Genomic DNA, 17,618 nt, shown 5'->3' on the forward strand with positions numbered 1-17,618 from the left:
TATTTTTCTTTTTATCATATAAATACGAAAGGCGAAGAAGATTTAAGTAGTGAAAAATGGTTTATGGTGCAACCATAAAAGATAAACTTAGGACAAAGATATTGTGTATTGGATCATACGAGTGTACGTACAACTCACAGATGTTATAGGTGTCGATCTATATCCATTTAGTTAAGATAACGTATGTCTCATTTCAACATATCCGGTTGATAAGAGTATCTACCCTTAGCATGAAAAAAAGTTTTTAAGTACACACTTAAGTGTTTTCTAATGATTAAGCATCGTAGTTAACTTCTTAGCAAAAATAGTTCAATTTGTTTCACGATTTTGTTTTTATAGTCTTTCTACACAAATTTTTATAAAAACTTTACATATGATTCAAAAGAAGTGTTGTCAACCTATTTTGACATGCTATTCTACCAAACCTACCCATTTGGACATGTAAAAGAATAAACATATCAATGTATCATTTATATGATACACAGCATTACCATCCGTAAGCGATATTCAATTAACCATCGTATTTTGACAAACATTAGGTACTCGCTAATTACAACCATCAAATCGAATCGAAGGGACAAACAAGGTATGTGAAATCCTTGCCAACAACATAACCATTAGATACAAACCAACCTCTTAATTTCAACAAATCTGTGCTTATGATTCTAGGCTTCCTTAGTTTGTGTACCACAAGACAAATTTCAAACACTTTTGTACTTGCAACGTTCACCAAACAATCTTTCCCATGAGCATAGGGTATTACATAAGTTACATAAGTTACTTTATCGTATAAAAACACAATGTAACCTTTTATTTAAAAAAATGTGAACTTCCCATAAATATTCTGTTTGAAAAGTGTACGGGTTTATTCTTTTGAATTTGTCCCCAAGTAGATAATGAATAAAGATGCATATCGACAAAAAATAGTCGCTAGAAAGTAGGGATGGGCTTGGTACCACAATCAGTACCGGAAAACACAAAAAAATGGGTACCGGTACCGAAAGCAAAAATTGAGTAAAATACTAGTAACGTACCAAACCGTACCATATTAATCCCAAAACCTCAAAAGGTGGTTATCGAATTGGTACCAAAAGTACCCGATTCAGTACCGATACATGGCATCATTTGCTAATCTCTACTATGATAACAAAGAAAATATACTATGATGTATAAAATAATAAATGATTTGGTATTGGTATATCAGAATTATTGGCGAAACATCCAAAACGTTTATTGTATTAAGAAACTATCTTAACATTTTATTACAATAATAAAACTCTACACGATTTATATAGAATAACATAAGACACTTTAGACTATAATTAGGATTGTTAAGCAATATGATTTAAATTTAAATAAAACTTATCATAGCAACTTAAGCCCTTGACTTGCGTAAGAAGTAATAGTTTTTCATATAACTTGTACCTCGCTTGCCGAGTTATCATGCCTTGTACACCAAGACACTAACTCGAAATTGCAAACATAAAACATGTTATGTAATTCCCGATAATTTATGAAGTTGCCATCTTTTACCCCCCTATTAACAATGGTTATCTTTTTAAATACGGGACACTATATTAACATTACTTTCCCTCTTTTGTTTCCTCACATATCGTTTGGTCTCAAAATATATAAAATCTTATGTTCCATCTATGGTAATATATTGGAGTCAAATTGTTAACATAAAACTCTAACATCTTGATATATTCTGTTTTGAAGCTTTTATGCTAATATTTGAAATATACTAAAAATGTCCGCAACGTCACAACTCGTTATCTTTACATGCATATCTAGTCAGCATAACACAATAACTTCTTATCTGAACATATTTTTATCCCTAGCATCACCATACATACTTATTCTTTCCACATACAACCCATATTATATTTATTAAATTTAATTGTATGAAAAGAACGAAAGTAACAGAAAAATAAAATATGTACGTAACCCGCATGTAGACAAGGCGTTGCACGCCTCACATGCACACACCACCTCACCACGATGGTGTAAGGATAACAATATTTAAATAGGCTTCTTCTGAAAAGTTTTTTATGACTTATTCAAAAGGATATTTTTCGTTTTTAACATAAACATTCGTTATTCAAAAACGTAATTCATAAGAATTGTACAAAACCAATTTCAAACATAATAGCTATAAAATTCTTAAAAGGTTAAACAATCAATATTTATACCTTCTCTCTCTCTCTTTGTTACTTACATTTAGACCTCAAGACAATAATCTCAATTGTGGTCACAATATGAAAAGGAGCAAAAATCACAAGAAAACAAGACATTAATCACATGGAAAGCTACATATATAGAAAACTTATAAATGATAATTATAGTGTCACTTTAGTCAAGAAAAACATGTCAAAAAATAAATAAATAACAATAGCAATAAATTCTTTTGGACAATCTTTCGAGCTATGCCCGTATCTAAGTAAATATTTCTTACACAGTTCATCAATCGTCCATATTAATTCTGACGTCTTAGACGTAACTCACCCAAAAAACATCATTAAAAAGGAAACATATAGATCCCAAACTGTAACCAACAGGCAACATCCCTAGAGGTGGGCAAAAAACCTAGTTCCAGATCCGACCCGCTACCCAACCCTACCCGTGTGTAAGAACCAGATTTTGGTTCATCTAAAAATCATACCCAGAACTGAACCAGACCCGGACCCGTCGAACGTTCCGTCTTTACCAGGTCAAAATCCGAACCCGACCAAAAGCACGTTAAAAACCTAGTGAACCCGGTCAAAACCCGACCATACTCGAAAGAAGTACCTACCAACTCGGTCAAAACCCAACCATAATAATAATAATAAATAAATAAATAAATAAATAATAATAATAAATACTAGTCATCTTGTACCTTGTGCCATATCAAAAAAGACGTACCATACGAAGAACATCATCACAGCTCCTCAGGTAAAGGCTCCTTCATTCTTCTCCAAATCTCTATCTAATTAAAATTAATATTATTTTCATCTGATTCTCATACACAATAATAATAACAATCAACCAATCAAACTGCAGTTTCCGATCAATGAACAACACTCATTTCTAGACTCTTCTATTCCATTATCATCATCATCTTCCAGCAGGTAATAAATAATAAATTCAAATTAGGTTTTCAATTTTCACTTTCAATCCAATATTCCAATTAATATTAATAGTAACTTTTTGATCGCTACGAACAGCTTATTATTATTATTATTAATTAGTATCAGTCAGTCAATCGATTGATTAATTGATCTCATGGCGGTGGTTGAGAACGGTGTGAATAATAATAATAATCAATCGGATGAGGAGTCGCCGATTGTGAATGGGAATGGAGATCATAAGAAGGAGATGATTAGGGATCTGAAATTGAATCCTTTGGCTGAGGAATTTGTCCCAAAAAGTTATGTTAGGGTTCCGGTGCAGTCGCCGCCTGCTCAGTTTGGTTATGCCGGTGGTAATGAGTTTATGGTGCAGAATAATCATGTAGGCTTTGGAAACATGAATGGTGGTTCCAATGGAAGGGTATGGTTTTGTGAAACCCTAAGTTTAGGGGCGTGCAAAGTTCGGTTTGGGATAAAATGGAAGCGGAACTTCGGTTTTTGAGTTTTTGAAAATTATTTTGTTTAGGTTCAGTTTGGGTTGGTTTTGAGCTAAAACCGAACTAAAAACCAAAACTTTGCTTCTTGAGTTTTTGAAAACTGTTCAGTTTTTTTGGTTTAGGGCTAAAAAACGAAACTTCCGTTTTTGAATTTTGAAAATCGTTAAAAAAACCGTTTTTTGGTATCAGTTTTTTGGTTTTCAGTGTAGGTTCAGTTTGGCTTTGGTATTTGAGCTTAAAAGTTTTGGCCCGAAATAATGAATGTGGGCTTAAATCATTTTACTAATTAGTAAGTAGTAGATTATAATGCATTTGAGCTAATATTTTTAAGTTACATATTTATGGAATTCTTATAAGTTACGTAAAATGAAATATGAAAACAAGTATTCAGTTTGATTTTTATTACATGCAAAACTAAAACCGATGCCCAAGTTTGTTTATACAAAAACATGAAACTAAACCGTCGGTTTTTGTTTCAGTTTGTTTTTGGGGTTTCGTGCACACCCCTACCTGATTTTGATTTACAATTGTTTTGTTGTTTCACATTGCTGATTGTTTAAGGTTATTTTTATTGTTTGTGAATTATGATCATCAGAAGAAAGGTAATAATAGTAATGGAAAGAGGAGGTTGAATAGCCGAACTAATATGGCACAACAAGAAGATGCCATTAAGAGAACAATCCATGTGTCTGACATTGATCAGCAGGTAAAGAGTCATATAATGTAATTATGTAATGAAATACGTTGTTTTAACAATCTTTGAATGTTTTTTTGATTTGTGATGATTTGTGTTTAGGTCACTGAAGAACAACTTGCGGGACTTTTTCTTGGCTGTGGGCAGGTAAGTTTTGTTATTCCTATCATATTATCATGGACTCATGGTCTTCATAATGTAATTTTTCTTGTTACTATAGGTTGTTGATTGTCGTGTATGCGGTGACCCTAATTCCATTCTTCGCTTTGCTTTTATTGAGTTTACTGATGAGGGTATGCAAATCGCACACTTAACTTTTTCTACTTCTAGTAAGTTTGAATTGTGATTTTGTGCTTTGTATAACATTTGCTTTTGTTTTGGTTCCTTTAAGAAGGGGCGAAGAATGCGTTGAATCTTGCTGGAACAATGCTCGGGTACTACCCGCTTAGGGTTTTGCCTTCAAAAACTGCGATTGCACCTGTCAATCCAACTTTTCTGCCTCGAGTGAGATTCTTGATTATTTTACTAGAACTTGTGAAAATTTAACAAATTATGTATGTACTTTAGCAGTTTAGGGTCTAAGTTGGGATAAATGGTGTAGCTTTAATTTCATCATCTAATTGTGTGGGTTATAAGTTTAATTTTTTGGGTCGGGCGCTAAAGGTGCATGTATTGTGGCATTTTGGCGGTTGTATTTCGTTGCTAGTATCTTGCGTGTAGCGTTTTGTATATTGGCCGTTAAAAAAAGTGCTAACTTTTGTCTTTTCTATTATTTGTGTTTAGTCTGAGGATGAAAGGGAAATGTGTGCAAGGACTATTTATTGCACCAATATTGATAAAAAGGTTACTCAGGCGGATGTCAAGCTTTTCTTTGAATCATTTTGTGGAGAGGTTTATGTTTGCTTCTTTTTTAGAATTTTAATTGCTTCGTTTTGATCCGAAATGCTAATTGTTTGCTATTGAATTTGTTACTTTTTTTAGGTTTACAGGTTGAGATTGCTTGGTGACTATCATCATTCGTCTCGTATTGCGTTTGTGGAGTTTGTGATGGTTATTTCTTTTAACCTTTTTTAGCTTATTTTGTTTCTTTAAAAGGCATTATATTTGTTAAACTGGATCATGTAGCATGATGAGAAGTTGCTTTTAATTGAGTGCATTTAGTTCTAGTGTATGTACATATTAAGTTACTAAAAAAAATATTAAAACTAGTGTTTTAAAGTGTATTTTAGATTGAGAAGTTACGTTCCCCTTGTCGCCCAAATTTTTGCCTTATGGTAATCATATCTTCACTATTTTCCAATTATGGTTATTATCATTAAACGGTTTTATTGACTTCATCTCTCTCTCTCTCTCTCTCTCTCTCTCCACAAGAGAGAGAGAGAGAGATCGTTTTGCACTTTTTCATATTCCAAAATAGTACTATTTCAATTTCTTACATCCAGTTAAACTTGATGTCTCTTACTTTCGTTAGCTAAAAGACTTACACGTGACAGTTATAATCCATTTATGTAAAGTTTTTGCTGATAATGTTTTGTATATTTCAGGCTGAGAGTGCGATTGCAGCTCTGAACTGTAGTGGTGCGGTATTGGGCTCATTGCCAATAAGGTAATTTTATTTTATCCCATTTCAAACACTTACAGGTGACCGTTATAACCCATTTATACGGAAACCAGTCAATTCAGGTTGAATTTAATGATAACCGCTAAAATGGGTAACGTGTTGAAAATTCGCTAAAATCGAAACATGACAAATGGGCGTGACGGGTCAAACACGTTCAACGCCACCTAATATATTCAAGTGCTTACGACAACCTGCCCTTCTGAATTTCCTTATTTGATACTTTATCTTGATGCAGGGTGAGCCCTTCAAAGACACCTGTCCGTTCCCGTTCAACTCGCCCTACAGTGAACTGAGACATGTCCTGGCAATAGCTATATTTTAAATATACGTACGTAGATACACAGTAACTGTTTAAAATTATGTTTTTCATTGGTGTTTGATGCATTTTGGAGCCCAAGTATATCTATCTATCTATAGATTTGTTTTAATTTAGAACCATAAATTTTGGATGTTATTTTCTTGGGAATCATGGTTTTTAGCATGCTATTATTCATTCCCTTCAGTTCTGGTTTTATAGTTCTAGTAGACAAGTACTTGGTTTAGGAATGATATCATGAAATGTATATTGAAAAGGTTTAGTTAGGGGTCTAACTTAGTTGGTCAACCGGGTTACTGGGTACAATGGACTCGGGTTTAACTAGGTTGATTTGGGTGAAAAAAGTATTAAACACGTTCACCCAATTTGTTTTTTATGGCAATAGTGGCGATGACCGGCAAAGGTGTTGGCGACAGTGGTGGCGGGGGCAATGGTGGCGACAATGGAGATGGTGGTGGTCAGGCGTGTCAATCGTGTTGGGTTGAGTTTGTTGATGAGTTTGAGTTGGTGGGTTGAAATGTTGAATTGTTCACCCCAAACACAACCCGTTGCGGATGTAATTGCAGGGTTAATGGTGGCGACAATGGAGATGGTGGTGGTCAGGCGTGCCAATCGTGTTGGGTTGAGCCCATCGATGAGTTTTGAGCTGGCGACTAGACGGGTTGAAATGTTGAATTGTTTGACCCAAAACCTTTAATTTTCTATTCTTGTCCAAAACATCAACCCTAAATCACGGGCATTTAAAATCATGTAATTGGAAGTCTTGAAAATGACTCGATTAAGTCATTTTATCTAAACATGTCAAATAGATTGGTAGGCAGCAATCAAGTTGTAAACGTGTTAATCAGGATGGTGTGTGGTAAAAGATGGTTAAGCTGGTTATAAACGGGTTAGAGGTTGACTCGTTAATTAAACAGGTTGGCATATCAACATGTTTGATTCAATAGGTTTACAAAAACTCTTTTCACAGCGTACTGTAACGTACGTGAGTTCAATACCTATTTAGTCAGCAAAAAGTCATTTTTTGATATTTCATGTAACATATAAGATTTGTAGTAATACTAGTAGTGAATGAGCGTGTACCACTGCCATCAACCGAGTATGTCGTTAAACATACGACACTCAAGAATGAGCGTGGGAGCAGTGAATAAATATGTGTCATGCAAATGAACAAATCGAGTAAAGCTTGAGTATGTTACACATAAAACTTAGTTTACTTAAAAGCAAAAACATTTTTCCTAAAGTATATTATAAAATTATGTAATACAATGTGTAGCTACACGATACCGTTAACTGTTCCCTTTGCAAAAGACAAAAGTCATGGTGTGCCTCCACGAAATTGAAGAGCTCAAATCGTTTGTGTAACGTCATTTCTTTCAACTTGTTATGTTTGTTTGTATTTTATTTTCATAGGGTGTTTTATTTGTGAAGGCATGTTATCACCATTTATATATGAATATTTTAAGAAGTTATTGTACTATATTAATATTATTACTTGTACATATTTTTATTTTATTTTATTCACTTTTTATTTTTTATTATTACTCGTACATGTCATCACTACTTTGGCGGGTGGTCATTGGTCAGTGAGGTTTTCCTAAATGATTTTCTTTCTTGGGTGGTTAATGGTTCGAGTCATAAAAAGAAAAAATTTACCAAAGGTAAAGATGTATTAGCTATTTTAAAAAATAATAATTTACAAAAACATGATTGTGTAATACATCAATTATAATAAATATTTTTGACTGGCTACCTAATATACCACTTTATAAATTTGTACAAAAAGATACTAACATCAAAGCTAAATGAAAGCTAAATGAAGGGAGTTAAAACTTAAAATGTATAAGAAAATTGTTAAAATAAAAAAAGCTAGGCAACTTTAAGTAACTATTAAATTAAATATATTTTATGGCCCATGAAAATCTTTTTAAAAATATTCTTATTAATAATTTTTCACGATTTATCAGATTATATAATGCATGACCTCCTTTTTACTTTTTTGAGACCACAAACTTTACCTAAAGTATATATTTTGTAATTTAATAAAATCCAAACTCTTAAAGTTTATGTTAAAAGAATTCATACAACTCAAGAAAAAGGTAAATTAGGAAATTAATTTATTAGTCTATATGAATAATTTTGGGATGCTTACGGTTTAATGTGTCGTTATTGTAGGTTGACGAGTATAACTTATAACTTGAATACAAGAACTTAAATATGACATGAGTTTTTATGGGTTGACATGAGCAAATATCCACTAGTGTAAATATAAAGACTTTAAATTTACAACAAAAAAATATATAATGTATATAAAATAACTATATTTATATTTTAAAACCTTAATTTCTTATTTTAATTTTGTCATTAATATAATAAAACCTTTATGTTACTAAATAAAACAAGTCTAGAGCAAATAAGTATAAAATTAACAAATAAATCGATTCAAACATAACTCATTTATTCAAAAGGAAAATTCTCAAAATGTCCCTCCAAACACGTTGTTGCCGCCCCCTTTTCTAATCACCCAATGTATTTGTTTTCCAATCAAATAGCGTCAGCCGACTCCAAACAGGCTGTCCCAGACGAGTTTGTTTAACAAAAAGTCATCAATACGAGTTTGTTGAACGAACAACCTGTCTGAATAGTTTGTGAACAAGTTGTCCCGACGAGTATTGTTGAACAAATAGGTCGTTCTTTGAGATATTGAAAACACGTGGCGCTTGCTTATTGATTCTACAAATACGACGTTGACAACATATTTAGAGGGGACATTTATAGAACTCTATACATATATTTAAAGAAAAATTCTTAAAATAACCCAAGTGAGGAGAAAGATTCCAAGAATGAGATTCAACATGTCAGGTTTTTGATAACGTTGAATCTCATCATGAAAATGAGATTGGGACGTGCCTTCTTTAAAAATTGGCAAATGATGAGTCATTTTTAGAGCTGTCTATTTTCTTCTCACTTAGGATATTTTAGAAATTTTCACCGATTATCTCTTTATTACCTGGTATAACAGTAGCAGTAATAGTAGTAATAATAATAATAATAATTAGAGTTTACAGATGGCATGGATTAAACTTGATTATTACTTTTTATTATTATTATTAGTTAACACGACTGGACTCGACTCGACTCCCCTTTCGATGACTACAACTATTATTATTATTATTATTATTATTATTATTATTATTATTATTATTATTACTTTCAGTCCACCACCACTTTCTCTCTCCTCCTGAGCTCCTCCAAATTACCAGATCAATCAAACATCAATTACCTAGGTTTTGATCTAACCACACCTACAATCACTCTATTTCACGCTCATTTGCCTACAGATTCACTCTCGAATTTGTTGCCAATCCAGCTGCTCGTGCTAATTAGGTGTTTAAAGCAACGAGGTTACGCTAATTTCTTTGTAGATTCAGTCTCAATTTAGCTCCAATTTGTTATCGTTAAGAGTCGGATACTTAGTTAGGGCAAATCATTGACTCTCGTGCTAATTAGGTTAATGAGCTACGCGGATTGCGAGTAATTTGATGAACGAGGTGCAATTTCTTTACAGATTCACTCTCAATTTACCTCGAATTTGTTCCCATTCGAGTCGGATAGTTAGGGCAATTGATTGACTCTGAATTGTTCGTGCTGGTGCGCTGTTTAATTAGGTTAACGGTTCCGAGTAAGTTGATGAACAAGGTTAGGTTAATTTGTGCAGTTGAGAAGGAGGATGATGCTTGAGATTGTTGTTGTTGCGAATAGACGATGAGTTCGGATGTTAGTAGGACTGGTGGACAAGTTGAACGGGACATTGAGCAGGTAGATTTTTATTTTTTATTTTTTTTTAACATTGTTTGAGGTTTGGATGTTATGTTAGGGTTATGAACTAACTTATGATTGTTAACTGATTGAATAAGTTGATTGCTGCCTGTTGTGTATATTATGTGATTTTCTTATGTTAAATAGACTGTTAGGTGCTGTTTGTTTTTTCAGAGTTAAAATGTCTGCAGTCTGCGGACCACATCTGCTGTCATCTGTAGCAGAAGAGGTGGACCAAACCTCTGCAGTTTGCAAGAAAAAGACTGTTTGTTTTTTAATGTTTGCAGACTACTAAAATAAAACAGAAATCTTTAAATAAGATGAAATTTAAATAAAAGTTATTCAACATTGAAATTTAAATAATAGTCAAACAACAGTGCAATAATATCATAAAACAACAAGAACATTTTTTTTCAAATAATCTATTCGGTACTTTGCATTAACTGCTCCGCAATTTCATCTTGTAACTGCGTCATATATTCACGATCTGATGCAGTGCCATGCGCTTCAACTCATCTTCATCAACAACGTGCACATGAGTATTTCTGAATGACACATCGGGTTGATCCTAAGATAGAAAACAATAATTGTTTCAATGTATAAATCTAATACAAGAATCAAACCAAAACATAATACATATTCAAAATACATATAACAAATCTAATACAAGAAATCAAACCAAAACATAATAAATATTCAAAATACATATAACAAATCCAATACAAGAAATCAAACCAAAACACAATAATTGTTTCAATATACAAATCTAATACAAGCTTACCTTGACAAAGATTCCGGTGGTGGAGTTCGCGGTGGTGGAGGAGCGGCGGTGCGGAAGTGGAGCAGCGGCGGTGCGGTGCGGTGCGGCGCGACAGTGAAGCAGCGACAATGGTGGAGTTCGCGGTGGTGGAGGTCGGGGAGGAGAAGGGGAGATGGTAAGGGAGGAGATGAAGGGAATGAGAAGGTAGAATGATAGGAGGCTAGGGTTTGGAATAAGATGCAGAAGACGTGAAAAGAGGTTGGTCCATGTCTTCAGTGATAAGAGGGCGCGAAGACGTTTTTTAATGAAATGTCTTCAGAAAAACAAACAGTCTTCAAACCTAAAGGTCTGCGCGTGATCTGCGCGGTGCAGACATAAGAGGCCAGGAAGATCTTCTGGCAAAAAACAAACACCACCTTAGTAATTAATTAGTTACCTGTAATAATGATTTAGTTATGTTTTGAGGTCTGGTTATGATCATTTTCTGTGTTTTTATATGCAACTTAAACAAATGTTATTCGTTGTAGAAGGATCTAAGTATGTTTTGAAATGCATGGAGAATGCAAAGAAGGTGAATGTGATGCACTTGATAAGGGATTTTATGTTTCTTTCATTTTCCTATGCTTACTGACAAAATGCATTATGTGACCATGCTTAAGTGTTTGCTACAATGCACCGGTTCTTTATGATGTACGTTTTTTTTAGTTTGTTGCTATTAATTGGCCAGTTGGGTGATCAGTTGACTATCTTTCCCTACATTCAGCATTTGCAGACATATGATAGTTTGTGAACATATAATTTCCTTATCACATTTTAAAAGATAAACTCTAATTACCAATTTCATCCTTGTCCCTGCTCCCAAATTTCTTCCAAACACGGACTGCATAAACAATCTATATAAGCAAAAGATACATATGTGATGTGTGAATGACTAAAGTCAAGTACAGTAATGTACTAATGTATCATTATGTCTATGAATATATCCATAAGTGTACGAAGATTTTCTATGCAAGTCATGTGATGTATCATCCCCTGTTTCTCATTGCATAAACAGTTATGAAACTGGAAAAATAGTATTTTCCACTTATTGGTATCTAGAATAAGATCTTTGTGATTGCTACTTTTTTCTGTGACCTAATATATCCCAGAAATATTTAGTTACCAGAAGAATACTAATATGTATAATGTTGTACTTGTGCTGTAAAATATTAACATCTGGTAATGATTGATAAACCTTTTGTGTTCTGCAAGTTTTCATAGCAACTGATATCACATCCCTAACAAGTAACAGTACTTCTGTTTAGGTTATTTTTTATGCATGTTTTATCATCTCTCTTTTTTTAACAGAAAAAATGGTGAATTCTGTTTAACTTAAGTGCCTTTGGTTATATTTACCGCAGGCCATTACTGCTCTTAAAAAGGGGGCTTATCTTCTCAAGTATGGAAGAAGGGGGAAACCTAAGTTTTGTCCCTTCAGGTTGGCTAATGTAAGTTTGACTTTTATTTTTTTTTATGTAAAGTTATATTATATAATCCTTTAATATGTTTTGTTATTGTCACAACTTTTGTTCGGTTTATGTTAATTTGTGTATATCTTCTAATATTTCCAGTTATTTTGTTTGCTATTTCAGGATGAGTCTATTCTCATATGGTTTTCTGGGAAAGAGGAAAAACAGCTAAGACTAAGTCATGTCACGAGAATTGTATCAGGGCAACGAACTGTAAGTTATTTGCTTTGCGCATTTATATTAAAAGGTTAGTCATAATAATTTGAAATTTTGGTGTTTTATGGTGGGATTGCTTTATTAAATTGAGTATACTTGTATATAATAGATATTTTTCTAATTGACATGAATATTTACCATGATATCATTTTCTTATGTAGCCAATCTTTCAAAGGTACCCACGGCCCGAGAAGGAGTATCAATCGTTTTCGCTGATATACAATGATAGGTCTCTGGATTTGGTACGGCTGCCAATTCTTAATGCCATTGATTTCTTATACATTTTGTACTAATTCCAGCCTTTAATTGACCAATTTAGCAATAAGTTTTGAGGATTCCCATTTATATTCATGCAATTCATTTTGGTTACTTAGATCTGTAAGGATAAAGATGAAGCTGAGGTATGGTTTAGTGGCCTTAAGGCATTAATATCACGTGGTCATCAGAGAAATTGGAGAAGTGAATCAAGAAGTGATGAAATCCCATCTGAAGCTAGTCCCAGAACATACACACAAAGAAGCTCCCCTTTACATTCTCCGTTTGGTAGTGGTAATAGCTCACAGAAGGTACAACTTCTTATATGGCTGATTTGTAAAAACTGGTAAAAAATTTTATACTTGTCTAAACAGGTCGGGTCGGTGACCTGGAACACTTGTACAAGTTTTTTTGGCTTTATTTTAGTTATAAATAGTTGTTAGACATGATTAAAAAACATATAGTATTTTACTATGATTGTTTAACAATACTATTTAGGAGGTTTGATGCATCATAACTACACTGTAGGTAACTTTCTAGCCGTTTTGTTTTAAGTTTTTTTTTTATTTTACCTTTTTAATCCGTTATGAGGTAAAACATAACCCGAATTGATCAGTGAATGGGTAACTGATCAAAACTGGTAGTTTTTTTTTATAATTGTTGAAATAGGTCAGGTCAGTTGATTTGACATGCCTATTGTCCAAAGTTTTTATGCTTTTTATATGTAGCGTGAAGTTTAGTTATCTGTAATGATGTAGGTCTTTTCAACAAAAGCATTTAAAAAGTTTGATCCATTAAAAATACGCACTTTAAAAGATTTTCTACCTGCTTCCTTTTAGGTATTGTTTCCTTTAAAAGATATATATAGGTAAAAGGTAACCCAAATTTACTCATTTTACAATGTTTAAATGGCATGCTATGCTACATTTTCAGGACGCTATGGATCAGCTGAGCCTAAATAGTCCATTCGGAAGCCCTCCAAAAAACGGTCTAGACAAAGCATTTTCAGATGAGATGTTATACAAGCTACCTCCCAAGGGTTTCTTTCCACCCATTCCCACAAACGGGTCAACCTATTCACTGTCATCGGGTGGGTCAGACAGCATGCACAACCACATAAGGGGAATGGGAGTAGACGCCTTCAGAGTCAGCTTATCAAGTGCTGTCAGCTCATCAAGTCAAGGATCTGGTCATGATGATGGAGATGCATTAGGTGATGTTTTCATTTGGGGTGAGTGCACCGGTGATGGCGCTATAGGTGGTGGACCCCACAAAGCCAACAATTGTTCAGGTACCAAAATTGATTCTTTGCTACCTAAAGCCTTAGAATCTGCAGTAGTCCTTGATGTTCAAAACGTTGCTTGCGGTGGAAGGCATGCAGCATTAGTTACAAAACAAGGAGAAATGTTTTCTTGGGGTGAAGAGTTAGGTGGTAGGCTAGGGCATGGTATAGATTCAGATGTTTTACATCCGAAGTTAATCGATTCCCTTAGCAGTACAAACATTGAGCTTATAGCATGTGGTGAGTATCACACGTGTGCGGTTACCTTATCTGGCGATCTCTACACGTGGGGCGAAGGGCATTTCGGTATTTTGGGACACGGGAATGAAGTTAGCCATTGGGTTCCAAAACGAGTAAATGGCCCGTTAGAAGGTATTCATGTTTCCTTTATATCATGTGGGCCATGGCATACAGCTGTTGTGACATCATCTGGTCAGCTTTTTACTTTTGGTGACGGGACATTTGGTGTTTTAGGACACGGTGATCGGAAAAGCATTTCGATACCGAGAGAAGTCGAGTCGTTAAAGGGACTTAGAACGGTTAGAGCTGCGTGTGGCGTGTGGCATACTGCTGCGGTTGTTGAAGTTATGGTCGGTAATTCGAGTTCTAGTAATTGCTCGTCGGGTAAACTATTTACTTGGGGTGATGGTGATAAATGTCGGTTAGGGCATGGTGATAAAGAAACGAAGTTAGTACCTGCTTATGTTGCTGCACTTGTGGACCCAAATTTTTGCCAGGTGGCATGTGGACATAGCATGACTATTGCACTTGACACTAAAGGTCACGTGTATACTATGGGGAGTCCGGTTTATGGTCAACTTGGAAATCCGAAAGCGGACGGGAAGGTCCCGTATTGTGTTGAGGGTAGACTTTCAAAGAATTTTGTAGAGGAAATAGCTTGTGGGGCCCACCATGTTGCGGTTTTAACTTCAAAAACAGAAGTTTATACATGGGGAAAAGGAGCTAATGGTCGATTAGGCCATGGAGATATAGATGACAAAAGTTATCCGACTTTAGTAGAAGCATTAAAAGATAAACAAGTTAAAGGTATTGCTTGTGGTACTAATTTTACTGCAGCTATATGTCTTCATAAATGGGTTTCGGGAATCGATCAGTCTATGTGTTCGGGGTGTCGGTTACCATTTAATTTCAAAAGAAAACGACACAATTGTTACAATTGTGGTCTTGTTTTCTGTCATTCATGCAGTAGCAAGAAGTCACTCAGAGCATCTATGGCACCAAATCCAAACAAGCCATATCGAGTTTGTGATAATTGTTTTAATAAACTGAAAAAAGCTAGTGAAAATGATGGATCCTCACACTCATCCGTGAGTCGAAGAGGAAGTGGAAGTATTACTCAAGGTTTAAACGAACAAAATGAAAAAACTGATAATTTGGAATCACGATCACGTCCTCGTCTCGATAGATTAGCTTCAATGGAATCGTTGAGACCAATAGAAAACTATTCTTCTAGAAGAAACAAGAAGCTAGAGTTTAACAGCAGCCGTGTGTCGCCTATTCCTTCCGGAAGTTCCCAATGGGGAGGTTTAAGTATTTCCAAATCTTTTAATCCGGTTTTCGGTTCTTCTAAAAAGTTTTTCTCGGCTTCAGTCCCGGGCTCAAGAATCGTTTCTCGTGCCACATCACCTGTATCTAGGCGGCCCAGCCCGCCACCTCGGTCCACCACACCAACACCAACTTTGGCAGGACTATCTTCACCTAAGATTGTTGTGGATGACGCTAAAAGGACAAATGATAACCTCAGTCAAGAAGCTACTACACTAAGAACACAGGTATGTTACTTATCAATATTTTTATCAATGCAAATAGATTTAATATATTCACCTATTTTATTCATTTTGTTCTTCAGGTTGAAAATCTGACTCGTAAAGTCAAACTTCAAGAACTCGAGTTGGAAAGAACTTCTAAACAGTTAAAGGAGGCGATGGCAATTGCAAGTGAAGAAGCCTCAAAATGCAAGGCTGCAAAAGAAGTAATCAAAACCCTTACTGCACAAGTAAGATTAATCTTGTTAACTTTTTGACTTTTTGACTGATGATGTTTGACCTTTTGACTGATGGTGTTTTTTTATATAAAAGCTGAAAGACATGGCCGAAAGGCTGCCAGTGGGAGCCCCACGGGACCTTAAATCTCCTTCCTTTACATCTTTGGGTTCCAATCTTTCTTCAAGTGATGTGTTATTAAACGCTTTAGTTGACCAGCCTAATGGTCAAACACCATCGTTTAAAGAACCTGATTCAAGTGGCTCAAACACCCCATTAACATTAAACGGATCAAGCTCCATGATTAACCGCAGTTCAGGCCCGAACAAAGCGGTTCAATCAAATGGTACTAAAAGCAAAGATGGTGAAGAGGAATGGGTTGAACAAGATGAACCTGGCGTTTATATTACACTCACATCTTTGCCTGGTGGTATTATAGATCTTAAGCGGGTCCGCTTCAGGTATGCTTTTTCAGCTTCTCTTATTACTCTAGGGGCATAACTGTCTTTTCTGCCACCAGTGTATAATTTCTACATTTTTAACTTGTTGAATGAAGCCGGAAGCGGTTCAGTGAGAAACAAGCAGAGCAGTGGTGGGCTGAGAATCGTGCACGAGTTTATCAACGTTATAATGTTCGGGTGGTTGATAAATCAAGCGTAGGCGTTGCAAGTGATGACCTGGCACAGTGACATGTCATATATGTAAATGGGTATTTTTTTTACCGGTTCTTGATATTCTTCAGTGTCGTGTTGATTTGAAGAAAAGGTTTTCTATAACAAGAGATCGATTTGGTTGTGATTCCGTCTTCCATTGTTTCGTGTTTTTAGGGGTGATGAATATGTAAATTCATTGTAGGTTTTTGTTACAGTGTATATTTGACTTTTTTTTTTCCTTAGCTTCTAAAGTTGTCACATATCTCCAAATATTTCTGATTGCTTGTAGTTTGCTATCATCTAATAACACTGGTATTCACCTTTTTTTCGCGTATTTTTATTTAGATTAATCGGTTTATATATCGGTTCGGACTGTAAAAGCCAATTTGTCGAATTGTTAAAACGGGCCAGTTTGACACCTACCCAACCTTGCTTTTGCTAACTGTAGTTTATGGTGTGGCCAAAATTTGTGTTAAAACTGGTTGAACCGAATCGTGGACCAGATGTACATTTGTGTGTTTAAGTTTCTTTAATCGATGTAGTCTGCATTCATATTCATGGATCGATGTTATAGTTACATGATTTTTGTATCAAGAACAGAATTGGTAACATGAATGGTTGGCAAATACCAAATGCTGCTGTTAAGAAATTCTCTCAAAACTTTACACAATAATAAAACCCTACACGGTTATATGAACCAAACCTAAACACGTTCGTATCTCATTTGGATGCCTAAACAATATATAAAGTAATTAAAATAATTAAATAAACCTAACATCCTAAATTGAGACGTATAAAAAAAGTATTAGAATCACTATCTTCTTCTAACTCGTGTCTTGCATGCCAGGTTAACTTGCCTTGCACACCAAGGCATTTCATTGAAT

At 34.8% G+C, this 17,618-nt stretch overlaps 2 protein-coding genes across 2 annotated transcripts; both read left to right on the forward strand.

Annotated features, from left to right (window-relative positions):
- Positions 1 to 3,411: 3,411 nt before the first annotated feature.
- On the forward strand, positions 3,412 to 6,442 carry LOC143580914 (polyadenylate-binding protein-interacting protein 11-like). Its single transcript, XM_077063822.1, has 9 exons — positions 3,412 to 3,531; positions 4,203 to 4,313; positions 4,404 to 4,448; positions 4,522 to 4,594; positions 4,693 to 4,805; positions 5,085 to 5,192; positions 5,283 to 5,351; positions 5,846 to 5,907; positions 6,158 to 6,442. Exons 1-9 carry the CDS (start codon positions 3,475 to 3,477, stop codon positions 6,213 to 6,215), a joined length of 696 nt encoding a protein of 231 aa, XP_076919937.1. The 5' UTR covers positions 3,412 to 3,474; the 3' UTR covers positions 6,216 to 6,442.
- Positions 6,443 to 9,923: 3,481 nt separating this feature from the next.
- Positions 9,924 to 16,996, forward strand: LOC143580907 (PH, RCC1 and FYVE domains-containing protein 1-like). The gene is made up of 9 exons (XM_077063816.1): positions 9,924 to 10,057; positions 12,218 to 12,304; positions 12,449 to 12,538; positions 12,703 to 12,783; positions 12,916 to 13,107; positions 13,730 to 15,871; positions 15,949 to 16,095; positions 16,178 to 16,542; positions 16,638 to 16,996. Exons 1-9 carry the CDS (start codon positions 10,004 to 10,006, stop codon positions 16,768 to 16,770), a joined length of 3,291 nt encoding a protein of 1,096 aa, XP_076919931.1. The 5' UTR covers positions 9,924 to 10,003; the 3' UTR covers positions 16,771 to 16,996.
- Positions 16,997 to 17,618: the final 622 nt, after the last annotated feature.

This window comes from Bidens hawaiensis, unplaced genomic scaffold, assembly GCF_021521415.1.
Source record: "Bidens hawaiensis isolate Kalapana, Puna unplaced genomic scaffold, B.hawaiensis_p1.1 tig00030763_1, whole genome shotgun sequence".
NCBI classification, from domain to species: domain Eukaryota; kingdom Viridiplantae; phylum Streptophyta; class Magnoliopsida; order Asterales; family Asteraceae; genus Bidens; species Bidens hawaiensis.

Bases quoted from the DNA above. Each gene is read 5' to 3' on its own strand.
- LOC143580914 (XM_077063822.1), top strand. From the start codon at position 3,475: ATGGTGCAGAATAATCATGTAGGCTTTGGAAACATGAATGGTGGTTCC. The intron at 3,532-4,202 runs GTATGGTTTTGT...TATGATCATCAG, and splicing joins ATGGTGGTTCCAATGGAAGG to AAGAAAGGTAATAATAGTAA. The intron at 4,806-5,084 runs GTGAGATTCTTG...ATTTGTGTTTAG, and splicing joins ATCCAACTTTTCTGCCTCGA to TCTGAGGATGAAAGGGAAAT.
- LOC143580907 (XM_077063816.1), top strand. From the start codon at position 10,004: ATGAGTTCGGATGTTAGTAGGACTGGTGGACAAGTTGAACGGGACATT. The intron at 10,058-12,217 runs GTAGATTTTTAT...TATTTACCGCAG, and splicing joins TTGAACGGGACATTGAGCAG to GCCATTACTGCTCTTAAAAA. The intron at 15,872-15,948 runs GTATGTTACTTA...TTTGTTCTTCAG, and splicing joins CTACTACACTAAGAACACAG to GTTGAAAATCTGACTCGTAA.